Genomic DNA, 21,635 nt, shown 5'->3' with positions numbered 1-21,635 from the left:
TCATTTTCAGAAACTCAGTAGGCCCTTTTGGAAGTAATATGAAAGGGTTTGAGTCAATAATTGTCACCCACATACCTGTTCACATAATGGGCCTTTCAACATTCCATACCAAACATTCTTTGTCCCTTCACTTATGCTGTGCTCTGTTGCTCAGAAGGGCAGTTAGGTGGTGCGGTGGATAGAGTGCTGGCCCTGGAATCAGGAAGATTTGTCTTCCTGAGTTCAAATCCAGTCTCAGATACTTACTAGCTGTGTGACCCCGAGTAAGTCACTTAACCCTGTCTGCCTCAGTTTCCTCATCTATAAAATGAGCTGGAGAAGGAAATGGAAAACCACTCTAGAATCTTTACCAAGAAAATCCCAAATGAGGTCATGAAGAGCCTGACATGACTGAAATGACTGAATAACAACAACCATTACTCAGAGTGCCTTTTACCTTCCCTCTGCCTATCTAAATCCTAGCCATCTTTCAAGACCTAACTCAAGTCCCACAACTTCTGTGAAGCCCTCTTTGCTCATCCTGGTCTACAGTGATTTTGCCCACTCCAGTCTACAGTGATTTCCCAATTCCTAAAGCTCTTATTCCCTATACTTCATATTTTAGTGTCTGATCATAGTCTGCGTTATATTTTCCTTTAAACGCTCCATGTAACATGTTGTTTTTCTGTCTAGCTAGAAAAGAATAGGGTCCATCTTATATTTCTTTGTATGATCTCTTCCTTCCCACTGCAGTGTCTACTATAGTACCAAGTACATAAGAGCTTCTCAATAAATACTTGCTGAATGAATTAATGAATGAAATAACTGATCCTAATTTGTCTTTCATTTAGGAGGGGTGAGAAACACATTCATTCATTTTATCAGACACTCTGATGACATTGTCCAAGATGATAATGCAACTCTAATTGACAATCGAGTAAAGCGAGTTGAACCTGGCTGTCCCTTGGGGGAAATAAATAAGTACAGATTATGTGGGTTTAAGAGTATTGATGATGATTGAAATGTGCCTTAGCCAATCCTCTGAGCTCAGTCTCTGATCAATCACACTGAGTGACTCAACATTTCCTACCAAGTAAAGTCTGGCTTTGAAGACTCCATAATTTGGCCTAATCTATCTTTCCAGCCTTATCTAACACTATCCTTCTTCGTGTGCTTCACAGTCCAGACAAGCTGTACCATTCTTCAACCTCTCTTTGCCCTTTCCCACTTTCATGCATTGGCTCACACTAATCCCTTAGTCCTAAAATGGATTCCTTCTCCCACCTCCATTTGTTGAAATCCTTCCCTTTTTTCAAGGCCTAGTTCAGGTACCGTGAAGAATGTTCCCTGATCCCCCCAGAGGGAAATGACCCCTCCCTCCTTGAATCTCACAGAACTTTGTTTGGACCTTGCCTACACATTGATCATAATTGAATTTGTATTTTATTTATATATGTACATGTCTCATCTCCCCTACAAGATTATAAAGTCCTTGAGGGCAGGGACTGTGTCTTATTTATTGTTGTATCCCAAACACCTACTCCAGTGCTCCCGCACAGATTAGGTGCTTAAAAATGTTTGTTGAGTTGAATCGTTGAAGTACTTTTGAGCTACTCATTTTTTTTTCATTTTTCCTAAAGAGAATGGGACATTAAATAAAATATCACTGCTGTATTAGTGGGCTTGCTTTCCTGGGGGTGGGAGGGGAAAAAAACACCTTATGACTATAATGATATAATATTGGGGAAGGTATCTTGGTTTCCAAAGAGTAGCTAGGGAAATCACCAAAATTATGTTCTCCAAATTTCCATGATTTGGAAAACATGATCTGTAATGTACGGTGAATGGCGGGGCCAAGCCAAGGATGACTCAGGCTATTAACATGACAGCTCATCAGGCCAAGATTGTTTTCTTTCTTTTTCTTTTAGAAAATCAGTGAGTTTTCACTTGCCTATTTAGATTTACATACAGCATGTCAGAAGCTGACTAAGAAATCCTTCCTCGAAGTTAGCACTGCTTGGAACTAGAAAAATGTATTTCCAGTGTACTCAGGATGGTTACAAAGAAAGATGAATTGATAGAAAGCTGCAAAATGTCACAACCTGCCCAGGGGTTTTACTTGTTCCTTGTGTTCCATGCCTCTAAACAGCATGTTCTCCTACCCAAGGCCTCTCCTATGGGATACTGCACAAACAAACAAACAAAATAAAATCACTTCAGGCCAAAGGATGACCACAAAGAAAATACCACCTGGTTGGCTCAAAGTCGGTTAAAGCTTACTGAATTCTGACTCAGTGCACCAGTTTCAAAATGCACTTGTCAATGCATTTTGAGCCCGCCATATGTAAAAGCATTTACAATATGTACTTAGCCACTCTTCGCAACACACAAAAAAAGCAAGGCGTTATTTACATCGATGCTGCTTTAAGCTGAAAAGAGCAATCTTTCTTGACCAACCACCCTAAACAAAAACCCAGGGTGAGTTAGGCAGATGATGCTGAGATGCCCACCTCAGGGTCATCCGAGAGGAAAGCTCTGCCCAAGAATACATTTGTTTGGCTCTTCCTCGGATGTACCTGGAGAAAACCAGAGGCAACCAGCCTGGGGCCTAACATTTTGGCCGCTCCCAAGAACAGACTGTCCTGTGAACAGGGAGGAATATCAGCATAACTGGTTTCTGGTTGGTTGGTTTTCTGAGACCAAGTCAACATGAATAAAATCTCATTGATTTCTTCTTAGAAGCAAACAAACAAAACCCAACAACAACAATGGCTGGGGGGGGGCGGGCGTGAGGGAAGCAAGAAAGCAAGAGAGATGAAAAAAAAACACCACCAACCCCACATCAGTTTGCCCCTTGTAAAGAATAACATTTTGTTGAGTCTGTAGAATCTTATTGGCTATTCTCTTGTCCTTCCTTGCGCAGTCTGGTTGGTATGGATATGTCTCAGTGATTCACACGCCATTGTCCTGAATGATATGTGTAGTAAGTGCTTGGATTTCTTTGCTCCTGGGGTCAGTGGCGGTCATAGGCAGTGGCAGCTGCAGGGGGTGCTGCTCCTCTGGCAGCTGCGCTGTAATAGTAAGGGGAGCCTGGAAGAGAAAAGAGGGCCATGAGGACTGATGGTGCAAAAAGTGGCAATCCATGTCATTCCCAACCCTGGCTAGGGATCTATGGTAAGAAAAGAGCATTGAGTGACTCAGACAAGTGGTTTCCTAATGGTGAAAAGATGACTGTACTAGGAGGCAGGGGTCCTGCCTTTGTCATTAACTAGCCATATGACCTTGGATAAGTCACAAGCTTGCTAAGAACAGCTCACTTTTACATGATGCTTTAAGGTTGGCAAGGTGTTTTTTAATAGACTTTATTAATGTATATTATTGTATCAGTAAGGCAATAATAACAACATAGATGATAACTGTCAAAATGCCTATGTAGTTCTGTATCACAAAGTATGAGAGAGACTCTCCATAAAGAAGGTAGAAATATAACATTTATTCAGATACCAGAGAACCACATCCCATGACCAAATGTTCAGCTCCCACAGCTGGTTAACCCACTTCATCATAACAGCAAGGAACCCAAAATACAATATCATAACATGGAGCCTTGCCATCCCAAAACCTCTCTGACTCCTTGCTGGGATCTTCCCCAAAAACAAACTCACAGTACAGCTAAGTCAGTCTGTTCAGCTCTGACTATCACGAGGGTGGCCATTAGCAGCCATAACTGCTCTCTCTCTCTCTCTCTCTCTCTCTCTCTCTCTCTCTCTTTCTCTCTCTCCCTCTCTCAGCATTTCCTGTGACATAACTTCCTTATCCTGTCAGGAAGCTCCTCCCACCACATGTGACTTAGGCTTCTTGTGACATAAGCTGGTCACATGGCCTATTAATGGGTGCAAAAGATCTTCAAATCTAAATTGCTATGACAATTATTAACGCATTTCACTCTGATAAACTATAAGCTTCTAGAATGCAAGTATTGTTTCATATTTGTCTTTGTAGTCCTGACACGTGGCACTGAACCTGGAGCAGAGTAGGTGCTTCATATATGCCTGTTGAAGGCATGAAATTTGTTGCCATGTGAGTCATTTGTTTTCTAACCTCTAAATGGAGATGATTCCTACTTGGTCAGGAAGGGATTTTCCAGGTCACTGAAAATACAAAATGTATCTCCGAAGGAATTAATTTTTCATGTCGATTGTCTACACCAGAGATATCAAACTAAGCTCTGCAGTGTGGCCTGAACCAGATTAAAATGTAATTGGAAAATATTTAACAAAATAAATAAAAATATATAAAACATAGATAACATTTCTTTTGAAAACTAAGTCACTATGCGGCCAGAGATTGACGGCCCTCATTGCTTTTGACCTTCTTGGTCTACAGGAATCAGAGGACTGAATGAATTGTTCCATTCTGGGCTTCTCTTTCTCTATGAAGTCAGGCAGTCTGAATATCTCTTCTATATGATGGAGACCACTGGCCTAATTTGCAGGAAATCAGACAGAGGGTTACATGGCCTTAAATAACCTTCTGAATATGGCACAAGACTTGGGTTTTCCTGCCTAGAGCTGGAGAATATTCAAATTCTAAGAGACCTTGTTCTACTGAAGAGAAAACTAAGGCTCAGAGATGAAATACCTTGCCCAGGTCACATGACTAGCAAATAGGCAGCTAGGTAGCATAGTGGGTAGAGTACTGGACCTGGAGTTAAGAAGTTCTGAACTCAAATCTAGCCTCAGACTCTACCTGTGTGACCCTGGTGAAGTCACTTAACCTAGGTCTGCCTTAGTTTCCTAAATTACAAAATGGGGATAATAATAACACCTGCCTCCCAGGATTGTCATGAGCATCAAATGAGATAATGTTTGTTAAGCACTTAGAACAATGCCTGACACATAGGAGGTACTCAATAAATGATTGTTTCTTTCCTCCTTCCTTTTCTCCCTCCCTTCCTCCCTCCCTCCCTCCCTCCCTCCTTCCCTTCCTCCCTCCCTCCCTCCCTTCCTCCTTTCCTTCCTTCCTTCTTCCCTTCCTCCCTCCCTTCCTTTCTCCCTTCCTTCCTTCTTTCCTTCTTTCCTTCCTTCCTTCTTCCCTCCCTTCTTCCCTCCCTTCTTCCCTCCCTCCCTTCCTTCCTCCCTCCCTCCCTTCCTTCCTTCCTTCCTCCCTCCCTCCCTCTCTCCCTTCCTCCCTTCCTCCCTTCCTTCCTTCCTTCTTTCCCTCTTTCCTTGTTTTCTGACTCTTGGTCAAGATCTTTTATAGTATGCTTCACTGCCTTCCGCTTCCTCCACTCACACTCAGACACTCAATTTAGCAGCAACAGACAAAGACTTTATAAAGAGGGTTGAATTTTATACATTCACTGGAGCTTCACCATCATGCTACCTTGAGAGTCTATGCTGGTGGACCTTTATGATAAAACCTAATGTCCTTTTGTTAGGTCTGTAACTAACACCCTTTGGATGAAGTCAAAAGCAACCTGTCTTAAATTGAATTTCACTCTGTGAAGAACAGTGTGTTAGCTAGCCCGACTATCAGTCCACTTAATTCCACAGGCAGTAAATCAAACACTAACCAGATGAGCTTATCCATCAACATACACGTTGCAAAGCTATCTCCCATCACAGAATACTCCACTGAGGGTAGTAATCTTAAGCCTCTTAATTCAATGATTTCATTCACTATAGTATTGGCTTTGTTTCTTTGGAATCCTAGGTTACTTTTTTCCCTTCACTGAACTAAAAGCAATTTTAAAAATTGATTTTCTGATGTTAATTTTGGTTTCCTCCACTGACGTCCCACTCTGCTGTACTATCGTGACATGCAGGCAATGCTGGATTGTCAAAGGCTATGCCAACAGATTACAGACTCTGGCAGATACCATCAAGCTAGAAAGGCCTAGTATAGCCCAGAAACAGACTAAGCCTGTCATGCAAATGTGGAAAAATGGGAAGTGTTATGGATATGGAGTCTGAGGACCTATGTTTGGACCCCAGCTCTGCCACTTACTACTATAGTCACTTAACCTCTATGGATCTTAGGTTCTTCATCTGTAAAATGAGAAGGTTGGTCTGGATGCTCTCTAAGGTACCTTACAATTCTAAATCTATGATTCTTTTTTATGGCTCTAATTTTTCCTTTTGGAGGGGGGGGGAAGGCAAGTGGGGTGAAGTGACTTGCCCAAGGTCACACAGCTAGTAGGTATCAATTGTCTGAGTCCAGATTTGAACTCAGATCCTCCTGACTCCAGGGCTGGTGCTCTATTCACTGCACCATCTAGCTGCCCCTAAATCTATGATTCTTTCATGAACCTGCATAAGTTTCAAAAGACTCATCATTAGAAGATTGGCTACTGGGTATATCTTTGACCAATGGGTAATGCTATCTTTGGCCATAGAAACTAATATAACTAGGGCATTCAGAGATTGGTATCTATATGGTTGGAGAAAGTATCCATACTGAAGAAATGAAGACTCTTCTGGAATATCTTAAATTTATTACGAGTTTTACCTTCTTGACCCATATACCAGCTTCATTGTATTTGGGTTTTTTGCCTGGGCTATCAATACAGGATCTGAATGATTACAGAAATTTGTTTCAATTGTCATTATCATTTGGAGGTACTAATTAAATCAGCTTTATTTCACACCTGCTATGTGCAAAAGCACAGTGTAAAGCATTAAAATGATAATAATAATTTCATAAACCTCCCTTTCTATACAGCCCAAAAGGTCAATCCAATCCAAGAGGCAACTCTGTGTGCTTTTTTCTTTCACCATGATGTAATATTAGACACTAAACTACCTTTATCACTTGATTATAATTATCATGATAATAATGATGATAACAATAAAGGATTTATACTATCTGTAAATTGATATAGCAATCTGGAACTCAAATGAAAATTATCTATGTTGAAGAAAATCATCCAAGATAAATTTCATTTGTTTGGAGTCTGAGGACCTTGATTCAGGTTCCAGATTTGTCACTTACTAACCTGTGTGACCCTGGGTAAGTCACTTAGCCTCCATTTCCTCACCTGTAAAATGAGATGGTTGAGCTAGATAACCACTAATATCCCCTCAGCTGTAAATCCTACATCCTTGTTAAGTGAATGCCGGAATGTGTGGATGAATGGGTGAAATATGTATACATATATGTAAATATAAATGTGCGTATCTGTACTTACATATATTTATTGAGAGAGAGGCAGAGAGAGAGGAGACCATAGACAGGCACCTTTGTCTTTTAAAGGCCAATGAAGTGACAAAAACCAATGTTTTTCTAGGTCTGATTCTGACTAGAAAAGAGGAAACAATTACAGAAGTAGAAATGACAGGAACCGTGGGAAGAAGTGACCTAAGTGATCTTAGAGTTTGTGATAGAGAAGGAAAGGACCCCTGGTGTACAGTAGTCTGACACATCCTAGATTTAAGGGCAATAAGAGGATGTCACTGTCTAACATTCTAGTTCAAGTTCATGAAGGATGGAGGTGCTCTCAAGGAAAATATTAAAATCAATTCAACAAACATTTTTACCTGCCTACTATGTGCGGGGGGCTAGGCTAGGTGTGGGGAAGTCAAAGACACAAATTAAACAATCCCTGGTGTCAAAGACATCCTCCTAAGGAGATACAATGTGTGCACAGATAAAATTCTGGATGAACAAACAGATAATCCTGGCAAAAAGCAAATAGATGAACATAGAAGCTGAGGCAATTCGTCAACCAACCAAGAGACAGAATCAGAGGCAGGGAATTGAAGACAAATGAGAAAGGATGTCATGGTCATATAAAACCAGAGTGGGTATGAGCAATTTTGGCACCCACGGCAAACTTTGCAAAATGTGTCTAGACCAAATGGCAGAAATTATGACCTTTTATCAACTGCTTAACACAAATTTGGCTGAGTGGAAGGGAAACAGAGATACAAGACCTTATAGGGAAGAGACAGAGACCACTGGACACTGTGAGGCCACTGCTAGGAAGGTTAATGCCCAGGACAGATGAGAAGAAGGAGAAGCGTGGGACCAGTTTGTAGAGGAGGTCACCTAGTTTGGCTTCCAGGAGGAAGAAGTCTTTTATCTGGGGGCTTCCAGTTTTAACTAGTTATTTTTGCTGGCTAGGTACTAAACACAATTGGTTTCTACGCTTCAAGATGAGTGTAAGTAATGCCAATGCCCTATAAACTTCAGCACACTGGAAAAAGCTCCAGTCACTCCTCCTTAGTTACAGCTCTGTGTAAGAAGAATGTTAAAAATGTTCAAGCCCCAAACAAGGCATGCTGCATGATTTATTAAAGACAAGAAAAAGGACTTTTCAATCTATGTTGGGAATAAGCAAATTAAAGAATGGATCATGCTGCTAGATAGCAAAGACAAAGAGGAAGTAGAACTACCCAAATTTTATTTTGATTTTTTCATGGTATATTTATGAGTGGTGGAGAGATGTTGAGTGGATTTCTCCTAACAAAGACTGACAGCACTAAAAGATTAGAACTAGTTGTTTGAAAGACCAAAGCCTAAGAGTACTGATTAGTGGATCAGTGTCAGCCTCTGGGGAGGTTCTATTACAAGGCTGTAGGACTCTGCCTTTTGTCTTATCCTAGTCACCATTAAAAAAAAAATCAGTGACTTATACGAAAGCATATGATTATATGCTCATTTATTATATGATTATTATATGAAATTATATGATTATAAAATCTATAGCTATTACAAAAATATGAAAGGGATAGTCAGCATGTTAGATGATGTAGTCTAGATCTAAAAACATCTCACCAGGCTAGATTAGTAGATCCAATGTAATTTGGTGATGAGAATAAATTTGAAACCCTACAAGTAGTAAGTTTGTACTACAGACCAGTGGTCTCCACAGTTTTTTGATTACATGCCCCATCAATAATACATTATTTTAATATTTGACTCCAACCCCAATAAATGTATGTTTCCTTATTTATAAATTGTACATATATGCGTGTGTACTGCTATGCCAATAATATAAAGCTTATACAAAAATAGAGATTAAAAAAGAATAAGATGAAAAAGGAGTATTTGGTCCTGGTATTTATAAGGAGATACTCAAGCTTATTGGGTAGTGAAGTGATATGATCAGAGCTGAGCTTTAGACAAATCACTTTGGCAGCTAAGTGGAGGATGGAATGGTGTGAGGAGACATTTGAGGCAGAAAAATTAAAAGGCTATTGCTAGCACCTGAGTCAAGAGAACCCGAGTTCAAATCCAGCCTCAGACACTTAGTAGCTGTGTGACCCTGGGCAAGTTATTTAACTTTGATTGCCTCTCCCACATCAAAAAAAGGCTATTATAATAGTCCAGCTAAGAAGTGAAGAGGGCCTGAACAAGAGCAGTACCTGTATAATTAGAGGAAGGGAATAGGTGTGAAACATCATAGAGGTAGAAACAGGACTTGGCAACTGATTGAATATATGAAGTGAGAATGAGGATCAGTGATGAAACCATGAGTGTGAATATGGCTGACTAGGATGGTGGTACCTTCATCAGAAATAGGGAAGTTTGTTAAAGGGATGGATTTTGGGGGGAAGATAATGTGATGAAATCTGCCATGCAAAACACTGTCCAGTGTTACCTGCTCATTCTATAAGACTCACTCTCTCCCACCCAAAATGAAAAAGTGCGGGTGTACTATTACTGATGAGTCACCCAGAGCCCATACAATGAGGGGCACCTGCAATAGCCATAAGTTGATTTGGGGGAGAGAAGATAGGCAGGTTGGGTGAGGGAGGGACAGAGGGATTTTCCCAGTGGTACTTGGAGAGTTGCTACTATGAGTGCCACTGCCCTGAGAGGCTGATGCCCAATCAGAAAAGAGAAATATTGGGCGATAAAGGTAGGTATGGTTGTATTGGAGACAAACCATCCAATTGCCTGGTTTGGTGAGTTTATTTTATTGTTTTATTTATTTAGTGGGACCTAAATTCCCATCCTCTGATGGTTAATCACACATCCTCTAAGGCTGGACTACAGCTCCTTTAGGTTCAAGACACACACACACACACACACACACACACAAAAATGCACATTTTGGATAAAACTGCTATAGATAAATCAAAATTAAAGACAAATTTCACAGGCTAGAACACTGAACTTTAACTGGAGGCGGGGTGGGGTGTGGAGGTGGGGCAGAATGGAGATTCTGCATAGATTAAGAAGTTGAACCAGGTGATCTCTAATCCTCATCTACTCAGGAGATTCTACGGTTCTTCCCTTCTCACCCTGCCCATCAAAGACAAAGGGGATGGGTATGGGGTAGTTAAGGTTGAACGAGAAATTCTAGGTCCTTTTTGTTTCTCCTCTAAGTTCTCCTCTGGTCAGTATAAGCCCCTTTCTTTATATGACAAAGAAAATTAGAAACCAGAAGGGTGGTTGTTCCAGTTAGGTAATTTTCCTCTCCCTACCTCCCCACCCCACCACCCCCATGAAAATCAATAGATGCTTTTGTTTCAACCAAGTGTAGACATTGTAAACACAACCTTAGGGACCCACATTTCCTAGTGACCTCCTTCAATCATTTTAACCCAATTCCAATATCCCAGCTCAGAGATGACTAAAGTTTTTACCCTCTCATAGATGCCTTCGTTTTTTAAATCATCACTATCAAGCAATAATTAAGAGGCACACATATTTGGAGACAACACTAAAACACATTAGGCAGGTGGAGTGGGAAGCAACACAGGATAGCAAAAACACTGGCTGTGGAGTCAGAAGGCTTGGGTTCAAATTCTGACTCTGCAAATTACTAAATGGTTGACATTGGGCAAGTTACCTTATTTCTCTTTGCTTCAATTTCAACGGGAGTACAGTAAGAGTTGGGTCAGATAATCCCTAAAGTCCACTAAATCTATGATTCTGTGATCTTGGTTCCTATATTCAGACACATAATAGATGACATCTATATGGCGCTTTAAGGTTGGCCAAGTGCTCTGTACACATTATCTCACAGGAGTTTTACAACGATCCTATGAAGTACGTACTGCAGGTATCGTTATATCTATTTTACAGATGGGGAAACTGAGGATGAAAGTAGTTAAATGACTTGCCCAGGTTATGTAGCCAGTCAATGAAAGAGGCAGAATTTAAACCCAGGACCTCCTGACTCCTGAGCATTCATTCTATCCACTAGCCAGGTGGCCTCAACCTCTACAAAGGGGATGAAGGACAGTTACAAATCTCTGGAGGATTCCTATCCAAGCAAAAATAACAGTGGGGGTGTCAATATTGCTCTGAGTGAAAAAGCAGATGAGTCTCAGACCCCAAAGAAGACTAAAGAAGGACAACATATTCCATTACGAATGATGGAGGAAGACAGGAAACAAGTATTTATTGAGTGTCTACTATGTTCGAGGCACTGTGCTAAGTGCTTCACAAATAACTCACTTGATTTTCACAACTACTTGGGGAATTGTGTGCTATTATTATACCCTTTTACAGATGAAGAAACAAAGACAGGCAGAGGGTAAGTAATCACCCAGAGTCACACTATGGGTATCTGAGGCAGGGTTTGAACTCAGTTGTTTTTGACGCCAGAGTCAGCGCTTCATCTGCTCTGCCACCCAGCTGCCTTGAGGAGGCAGTTTCATGAAATCTAGGAACGGATGAGTAACGAAGAGAGCAGAATTAGGAGAACAAGTCACAAAATAACAACAGTACTATAAAGACAAATATGATAGAATGACCTAAGAATTTTGATCAATTCAAGGACCAACCATGATTCCAGGGGCTTCATGATGAAGCACACTACCCACCTCCTGACAGAGAGGCACAGTTTGAGAAATAGATGTTGTAAGATGTGACCAATGTGGCTTTTTGTTTTGCTTGACTACGCATATGTTACAAGGGTTTTGTCTTTATTGTATTAATGGGGTGGGAGGAAAAAAGAAACAATATCGTTAATTGAAAAAAGTTAGATTAATTAAAAAAAAAGAAAATCAAAGTGAACCTATACAGAATCCTTCTGATTTAATCTTCTCTCTCCTTCCTCCTCTTACATTTCTTGCAAGTCTCTCCTCTTATTCCTTTCAACCATCAAATCCTAATGTCTCTCAGAATCTGACTAGCAACCATATAATCTGAAGTGCTGGGGTTTTTTTCTAAATCACATTTCTGTGGTGAAAATTTTTTAAAAAGCCTATTATTTAACGTTAAAAATGAAAACATCACATCATAACACATTCGATCTTTCTCTCCACCATTATACTCCCATCTAAAATAAACTTGTCCTTTCTTCTGTCATTTTTTTCTTTCTAATTCATATTATCATCAATTTATTCCTTGACACAGTCATTTCTGGCTCACACTTGTTCTCTAATCCTTTTATAGAAGCCCACAGAAGAGCTGATTCTAATCCTAATTGACTGGTTCCAAACCCTTTCACCTAGTATGAAGCCCGTGCCAATATTGTCAATCTCATGACCCGGTCTCCTGTAACAACAGCTAGATAGCTCAGGTGTGTCCGAAAGGGAATCCTGTCAGACTCACTTACATTTCACAAGGTACACAAATCACCTGAGTTCAGAAGTGGGCACAGGGCATCAAACAAAATCTGCCGTGATCAGCATCGAGTGGAGAGTAATGAGGGAAAATGGTAAAGAAGTTATTACAACAAACCAGCATGAAATTGAATCATTTTTCTTCATTAGAAGGTGTTACTATTATCCGCTTTTAGCATGTTTGGGTTAAGTCGGCCTTAAGCGGTCAGGCCGATGAAATCAGGAGCAGAGTGAACTAACCTCCTTCCACAGTGAGTGTGGGTCTTTTTGGAACAAATCCCAACAGCTTTTGTGTTTTGGGCATGCCAACCAGTATTAAGCTATCAGGTCTTTTCCCAGCTTCCAGAGTCTTCTTTTTTTTTCTTTTTCCCAGATAGGCAGTGCAATTTTCTGTGGGCCAACCCCCACTGCCCGGGGGAGCAGCGAGGCAAAGTCATAAGCCCGTAGGATAATAAATAGCAGAATCATAGCTTGAGAGCTTAAAGGAATCTCAGAGGGCACCTAGCCCCATCCTCTCATATTACTGGATGAGAAAACTGAGGTCTTACAAGGTTAAATGACCTACCCAAGGTCATGTGGAAAGTGAGCCATCAGATTCAGGATATTCAGCTCAATCCAATTCAATCTGATAAGCATTCATTAAATTTCTAATCTGGGCTGGACATTGCCATAGGTTGGAATACAAAGACCCCTATCATGATATGGAGGAAATGGTCCTTGCCTCAAGTAGTTTACATTCTCCTGGATAATAGGCGAATTGTTTAGCTTGCTGAGAAGCATCATGGGAACTTGGAAAGGGCATTGGTTTTTGCAATCTGAAGGTAATGTCAATAGAAATTACAGTTAGCTTTTATATAATGCTTCAAGGTTTATGAAGTGCTTTAGGAATATTATCTCATTTTATCCTTGCTCCAGCCCTGGCAGGAAGGCCGTATTATTATTTCCATTTTAAATAGAGGAAAAGTGAGGCAGATAAAAGTGAAGTGACTCAGTCAGAGTCACAGGACTAGTCAGCTCTGAGGCTGGATTTGATCTCAGGTCTTCCTGACTCCAGGCCCAGCACTCTATCCACTGAGCCTAATGGCAATTTATATTAACACTTTACAAAGCATTTTTACAAATATTCTGTTCTCAACAATCCTAGGAGACAGATGCTTTTCTTAACTCCGTTTCATAGATGAGGTTAAGTAATTTGCCTAAAGTTGTAGTTAGTAGTATCTGAGGGGGAATTCAAACCCCGATTTTCCTGATTTCAAGTCCAGATCTCTGACTCTGAAATACCCGACAGAATGTCTTCAATAAAGCACCATACTGATAAGGATAGGGACTAGATCTATGATTTCACTGGTATAAGGAACTCCCAGGTGAGGAAACTTCCTCCATCTATGCAGGTGGGCACTTTCTTTGTAACGTCATCTTAGAGAGTTGCCTAGAACACTAAGAAATTAAGTGATTCACTTAGAGTCACACCACCAGGACATGTCAGAGGTAGGAGTGGAATCCACATCTTCCCAACTTCAGGACTCCATTCACTAAGCCATGCTGCCACAGCCACGAGCCATTATCATGCAGTTTAGTCTGTGATGTCTTGGGCAAGGATACTGATATTTGCTGCCTATTTGGGTCCAGTGTTACCAATGAGATTTTTCCAAAGTCTATATATGATGTTCAAAAGCATGAGACCATCTGTTATACTGGGATTCTTGAGAAGTGTAAAGTAATGGGGTGTACCATTTGTACAAACTTGAAAATATGGTCTGTTAGAGCCAGAAGTGAGAAGTGAGGAAGATATGTACTTCAGTTGCCACAGAATGCACAGATATATACTCTATGTTAAAAAAAAAAAAACAACTCCTGATTTCAAAAGCCAACAAAAGGGTTCACTTGGTTTGCATTTCTTAGTTTTAAAAGTAATATTTGTTTCATTTCCCTAAAGGAGGGAATATGAATTTATTAATCACCTACTAATGTGCCAGACACTGTGCTAAGTGCTTTTATAAATATTTTCTTTAAGGCTGGAGACTTTTGAGCTTGAGAAAACCTCAATTGAGGAACTCTCCCTTGGGCAAAGGAGTTTTGCTTTTGCATGCCCTTTTTCAGAAAACTGAATTGGCCATTAGGGTCCATGCCATCTTAAGGATAAAGTCCACATTTCACAGGCTGGATCCCAAAGCCTTCTACCATTTGGCCATACTTATGAGGATATTTTAACCTCACGATTTTTACTGTGCCATACTTACTGAGACTTAATGCACTTCTTCTGATTGGAATATGACTCTTTAAGTGCATCTATCATTCAAAAGTAATAAGAGGTAGAGTAGTGTTGTATATTAGGTGGTATTGTATTTCATGTATTCATGAAGAAGTCCTGTGTCTATAGAGTGGGATAAGCACGGTGGATAGCATTTGAGTGGTGATCAAAAGAGGTAAAAACAGAATGGCTATTGCCACTATAATATTTAATGGAAGAAACAGAAAAGCAGAAAGAGAATATGGGGTACTCATTGGTTTGAGAATGGCTGAACAAATTACGGTATGTGAATCGAATGGATTTCTATTGTGCCATAAGAAACAATGATGAGCATCATCTCAGAGAAACCTGGAAAGACCCATATAGGAACTGATGCAAAGTGAAGCAAACAGAATCAAGAAAATACTTAAATAATAACAACATTTTAAAAATGACAGCTTTGAAATATATAAGGACTCTTACCAGTGTAATGACTAGCCATAATTCTAGAGGACTAATAATAAAGAATGTTACTTGATAGAGAGGTGGTAGACTAAATACACAGAATGAGATACATTTTTGGACATGGCCAATATGAAAATTTGTTTTGTTAGATGATGCGTATTTGTTATGTGAGATTTGTCTTGTTTTGTTTCACCAGTGTGTAGAGGGAGTCGGTGGGAGGGAAAGAAAAATAAATGCTTCTTAATTGAAAATACTAAATTATTTTTTTTCAAAAAGAGGAAATAGATAAAGAGTTTCAGAAACAGACCACAAGCTTGTCATGGAGACATAATACAATAATAGTGGGGCCTTCAATTATCTAGATTTCTTCTGTATATCTCCTCTCTGCCCCAAGCTAAGTAGCCAGTTTATAAATATTATCTTTAATAATATTAATTAATAACAAATAACCTTGCTTTGTCTTTAAGATAATTTCATCCTTCAAAAAGTATAGACCAATGAGGGGAACATCAATTTTAATCTTATTTTCATCAGTAGGAGAAAATTTATTGCTGGCATTAAAATGGTGACAACCTTGAGAGACACACAGCTACCCTACTTTAGAATTTTGGGAAAGAGAAGGAAAAGAAAACAAGACCTGATGTGACATGTACCCTAAAATTTAGGAGAGATCTTGAAATCTCTTTGATTTTATGAAAAATCTTACAACCTGATTGACTAATTAGGAGAAAAGGACTGGTAGGACTCTATGGGCTAAAACACTAGAGAGGAAGTCAATCCAGTAGGGATGGGTTGCCCTCATGAATGAAATTCTGTAGTCACAAAGGGAAATGATTTGGATGAGGAAATAAATGAAAAGTGATCTAAAATGACCAATACGTATACATAGGAAACTCATAAGCCAACTTAGATACATTTTTTTAAAATTATGTAAGAAGATAGAAGCATGGTCAGGTACAAGAACATGGCATGGTCCTGTAAAAGATGTCAGAAGTGCTCAATATTAGAATTTAAGCTGAGGCTGGCAAGGAAAGCTAAGGACAACAAAACAGATTGTGGGTTTAAGCTATATTGGATAACAGAGGAGGATCAGAGAAGGTACAGGATTTCACTTCAGGGTGGGTGGAATGAGATGGTCTTCGACCTGGAAAGGGCAGAATAAGAATGGCTCATAGGCAGTTCCTTGAGTGTAAAGACTATTCTGTTATTGCATTTCTAGAACCTAGCATATTATGGAGGGAAATGATGATGCAGTGTTTAGGGGACTGGACCTGAAGTAAGGAAGACTTGCATTTAAATCCAGCCTCAGACACTTAGTAGCTATGTGACCCTGGGCAACTCACTTAACCTCTGTTTGCCTCAGTTTCTTCATCTGTAAAATGGGGATAATGAAGGCATCTACCTCACAGGGTTATTTTGAAGATCAAATGACTTAACATTTATAAAAAGCACTTAGCACAGTGCCTGGAGTGTAGTAGGCATCATATAAATGTTTATCCCCTTCCCCTTTCCTAGAACATAATTAGTGCTTGATAAATACTTATTAAATTAAATGGAATTGAAATGTACTGGATACCATACTCCTAACAATGGTTGGGGTGGAATCTGACATAATCCTCCAAAAGTGGTTGAAATGTAATACCGCAGATGTAGACACAATGAGACACAGTATTCTAGAAGGATTCTGGACATAACTGGAAACACAAATGGATTATGATCAGAAATGAATACCCTTCGACACTATATTACAGCGGAGGCAGCTCTGGATTTAAAATCGGAAGACCTGGGTTCAAATCTGGTTTCTGCCACCTATTCTGTGTGTGACTTTTGGCAAATTGCTAAGGCTCTCTTGGCCTCAGTTTCTTCATCTGTAAAATGAGGAAGGTTAGAGTAGATAATGAGATCTAAATCCTATGAAACATGGATGGATTTTAACCAGAACTATCCATCTGGTTAAGTATGACCAGAGCTATACACAATATATGGGGGAAAAGAGACAACATTTTTGCCAAAAGTGTAATTTCCTTATGGAGCTCTGGGTTTGGGAGATAATTTTCAGTTGAAGTCATCAAACAAACCACTTCTTAGCTCCATTCATCCCTGAAAACAGGATAGTTTATACTGCTTATAGACCCTTAACTCCAGCTCCCTGGGAAGGTCATTTCTAATGTAGAATATGAAAATGGTTGAGTAGCCTATTAGTTGCCAAGTGGTTTGTCTAAGGGAAAGAATCGTGATTAGTCAAATCTGCTGGTCCATTTGTTTAGAGATCATTTAATTTCAAATAAACAATCAAATTTTAAAAAACAAAAAATTTCACTACTAGAAGTCACATATGATAATAGCTTTGTCTTCTATAAAACTGGAAAATACTATATTAATTGATGACAATTAATTCCTTATCATATCATTAGCCAACAAAATCTTATTTTTTTGTGTTCAATATGAGGTCAAAATAAGCCACAGTGGTTAAAATGGACTATATTTATCCTTTCCATCATGTCTATGGTGAGATCAGCATTAAGAAACACATAAATTGGAGCCAAGTGGGATAGGATTGGCAAGACAAGGAGGGTAAGACTATATATGGAGAACAATCTGTTTCTGACTTCAGTCACAAGCAACTGATGTGGAAAAGAATGATCTTAAGTTGAGTATCAGCCCCCTCAGAGTGTATTTTCTTTGAAACCCTGGTGATTCTATTGTTTTCAGTAATAAAGTAATTATGTGTCCAGGAAATTAACTTTTTTTTTCTCATTTGAGTTTTATTGGATTAATGTTATTACCATCACCATCATCACTATTATTTAAATGAAGAAACCTAAATGGCTATACTTCTTTGATAGGAAGATGCCTAAATTTGGTCTTCACTGGATAGGGCTGACCTACCATATATATCCAATGGCTGCTAGTTTTCCATACAGGGAAGAACACAGGTTTACTACCCAACTCCAAGGCACTCACTCACCACTGTGTTGTCCCTGGATGCACAGGGTATCAGACTCAAACAGAAATAGATTCTGGCTATTGTGTATTGACTTGGAAAACCACAAACTAACATTACCTATGTTGTATTATAGTTTTAATTACTCCATTCCCATTTACATTTTAACCTGATTCTGGCATACTAAAAAGTGTTGCTGCCATATATGGCCCATAGGCCAACAGTTTGACACCCCTGTATACCTGAAGACCTCTAACCACTGGGAGAAATTTACTTCTAAATGAGACCTTGGAGAAAAAGGACAATCTTATCTTTTTACTTCCTCCATGGGATTATAAATGATTCTTCAGAATTCTAAGGACCATTGTTAAGCTTAACATACTTGGAGCTGTTCAGGCCTCTCTAGAACTGATAACACTGACATGTTATCTCTAAGATTTTGCCACCCTCCATGGGGGTTCCTGATCTCTGGGAGCTGGACAGCTCTAGACCAAATGTTGTAATGCTTACAGTAGCTATTATAAGAGAGAGTTTTACTGGTCCATCTTTGTCTCTCCATCAGCACTTGATAATTCAGTGGGGATGAGAGAGTGGAGGGGGAAGAGAAATGATGCTACCTTTGAGACCAGGAGATCCTTTCATTACTTTTGAGGAAGTCCAAACCATACTGTACTGTCCCTTCTGCCTTTCCCTCTCATTCTCATCTCCTATTTTCCTCCTCACCATCTCTTTTATTTCTCCTCTACCCTATAATGGCCAAGGTTGATTGATTGGGATGGGGGGAAGGGAGAGGAGGAAGGAGGAAGGAGGGAATGGCTACCATTGGTGCACCTGAACACAATAACAATTTGGTACATTAGAAACAATACTAGATTTGGGAGTTGGGGGACCTGGATTTAAATCCTTCTTCTGACTTTTCCTAGTTATGTGATTCTGGGCGATTCACAACCTTTCTGAACCTTAATTTTCTCATCTGTAAGATGAGGATAATGTTAGTTCATCGACCTATTTTTCAGGGATATTACAGGGAAGGCCTGAAGGTGCCATAAAAGGTGTATCATGATGATGGTTGGAGTTGGGGCATCTGATTACTATTGAAGACAAATGGCCAGGATTGGTATACACAGCCAGAGTTTGTTTATGAGTGAAAAACCAGTCCAGATTCCCTTTCCTCACTTGGAGCTCTCCCTCAGGTGGCATATGACTATTCCTTTGCATTCTAGGATATTAGGTGATTCCTCACAGTTAATCTATCATTATTATATTGTCCACTATAGACTATTGATTGGAGAAAATAGTTTTTATTATTTTAGAAGTGGGTTTTTAGAGAGCATCAAATATTAACAAAATGCATGGAGGACAATGGCACAGGTGTGGAAGGAGGCAGGCCTGTGGTACAACGGGAAGTCAAAGAAAGTATTAGCTAGTACTCACCTAGCAGCCCAGGGTTGGGAAATCTCCAGGAATCATTGTATGTTGAATACTGTGGGTGGCTATAAGGGCTTCCAGAAAACTCACTCCCTATATTTAGTGAGGAAAAGAAAGGATTTGGGATTTGGTAGAGGAGAGGAAGGGAAAGCAGAGAAGAGGAAAAAGAGGGGAAAAACCATTAATTAATAAGAAAACACAGTTAAGCTTTGGAACAAAATCAACATAGTCAAATAAATTCTGAATTCTGATTTGAAGTCATATTTAGTCAACAACATGAACTGAGAATTTAAATTAGTTTAATAAATTAAATTATTCCACTCAAGTCCAGCTCTGGTGCTTCTCTGTGGCTTGGAGGTGACCCTGGGTGACCTTGAAGGCTATACCAGCAGAAAGCAGGCTTTATTGGATCTTACCAACCCAGAAAGGATTGGTGCGTGGGCCCCGAGAACTCTGGGTCTGTGATCTAAGGGTGAGCCAGTTAAGTGATGAAAGGCTCATCACCAGAAGGATTGTTCTTAAGTGATGACTTTCGGTGGGTCACAGCCAATCATCTATTGAAACATGGATCTTGGAGCACAGATTTAGAGCTGGAAACAACCGTAGAAGTAATCTAGTCCAACCTCTTTGCTTTGCAGAGAAACTGAGGCCCAGAGACATTAGCTGACTTACAGGATCAGAGGATAACAGCTTTAGAACTGGAAAGGGTCTTTAAAAGGCCCCATAGTCCAACTCCCTTGTTTTACAGAGGGGGAAACTTTAGGCTCAGAAACTTAGTGAAACAACTTGCCGGTCAGTAGTATCTGAGACAGGATTTAAATTCAGGTTTTAGTAACTCCGATTCCAATGCTCTATCCACTATGCCACTTTTGTTGTTTTTGCTGTTTCAGTCATTTTTCAATCATATCCCACTCTTTGTGACCCCTTAGAGGGTTTTCTTGCAAGGATACTAAATTGGTTTGCCATTTCCTTCTCCAGCTCATTGACAGATAAGGAAACTGAGGCAAAGAGGGTTAAGTGACTTGCCTGTATAGGTTTGAGGCCAGATTAGGACTCAGGAAGATGTGTCTTCCTGACTGTAGGCTAGCACTTTATCCATTGCCCGACCTAGCTGCCCCCAATCCTCTCTTGAGAGTAATATAAAGGACTTTCACTTTCATTGTTACAACAGCCCTTTGTTTTAGTCAGCAGAGAATTATTTTTCCCATTTTAAGATCAGGGATTTAGATCTAAAAAGGGGCAAAAGGTGATCTAATCCAGGAGTATCAAACTTGCTCATGCCCACTCAAACTCTAGTGATGTTCCCTAGTGCAGCCAAACCAAATTAAAATGTAATTGGGACGTTTTTAAAAATAAATAAAAATGCACCACTACATAGATAATGTTAGTTTGTGGTTTTCCAAGTTGATATGCAGCCCATAGGGATAGATTTCTATTTGAGTTTGATACCAATGATCTAATCCAACACCTTCATTTTGCAGATTAATGTTTATTTATATACATTTAGGGAAATGGGCAGGTAGGTGCCACAGTGTATAGAGAGCCAGGCCTGAAGTCAGGAAGACCTGAGTTCAAATCTGGCCTCAGGCACTTCCTAGCTGTGTGACCTTGGGCAGGTCACTTAACTCTCTTCATCTCAGTTTCCTCATCTGTAAAGTGAGCTGGAGAAGGAAATGGCAAACCACTCCAGTATCTTTGCCAAGAAAACCCTCAATGGAGTCAGTCACAATTGAAACAACTGAATAACAACCAAAATGCTGAAATCTAAAATTATATGAAATCCTCTTAGATGCGTGTTTCCAGAGGCATTATTCTAGCCCCTTTGTTGGAGATACACAGCCAATCAACTTAGATGGCTTTATAAACCTTTAGCATTTAGGGAATTGGCACTTTTGGTTACACTGGCTTTTGTCATTCTATCAATTTTGCACAGATATAGAATAAGGCAGGTAACATTTTTTCTGAACTGCTCCAATGTGAAGCAGATCCTTCTGATTGTTCTTTAAATAACCATTATTGCTCAACTTCAGCATGGTGGCTTTCTTAATCCTCAGTAGGAATGGGA

The 21,635-nt window shown here is 39.7% G+C and overlaps 1 protein-coding gene across 1 annotated transcript in view; it reads right to left on the bottom strand.

Annotated features, from left to right (window-relative positions):
• Positions 1-2,832: 2,832 nt before the first annotated feature.
• PAX5 (paired box 5) overlaps positions 2,833-21,635 on the bottom strand; it is a 326,813-nt gene continuing 308,010 nt past the window's right edge. Inside the window, exons 9-10 of the mRNA XM_036765702.1 lie at positions 19,577-19,663; positions 2,833-3,069 (exon numbers count right to left, since the gene is read on the bottom strand). Of these exons, the coding sequence (XP_036621597.1) occupies positions 2,993-3,069; positions 19,577-19,663 (164 nt within the window). The 3' untranslated portion in view covers positions 2,833-2,992. The remainder of the gene's footprint in view (positions 3,070-19,576; positions 19,664-21,635) is intronic.

The sequence above is a fragment of the Trichosurus vulpecula genome, chromosome 1 (assembly GCF_011100635.1).
Source record: "Trichosurus vulpecula isolate mTriVul1 chromosome 1, mTriVul1.pri, whole genome shotgun sequence".
In the NCBI taxonomy this organism is placed as follows: domain Eukaryota; kingdom Metazoa; phylum Chordata; class Mammalia; order Diprotodontia; family Phalangeridae; genus Trichosurus; species Trichosurus vulpecula.
The sequence above is the reverse complement of the archived record's forward strand: the minus strand, read 5'-3'. Positions and strand labels throughout refer to the sequence as shown.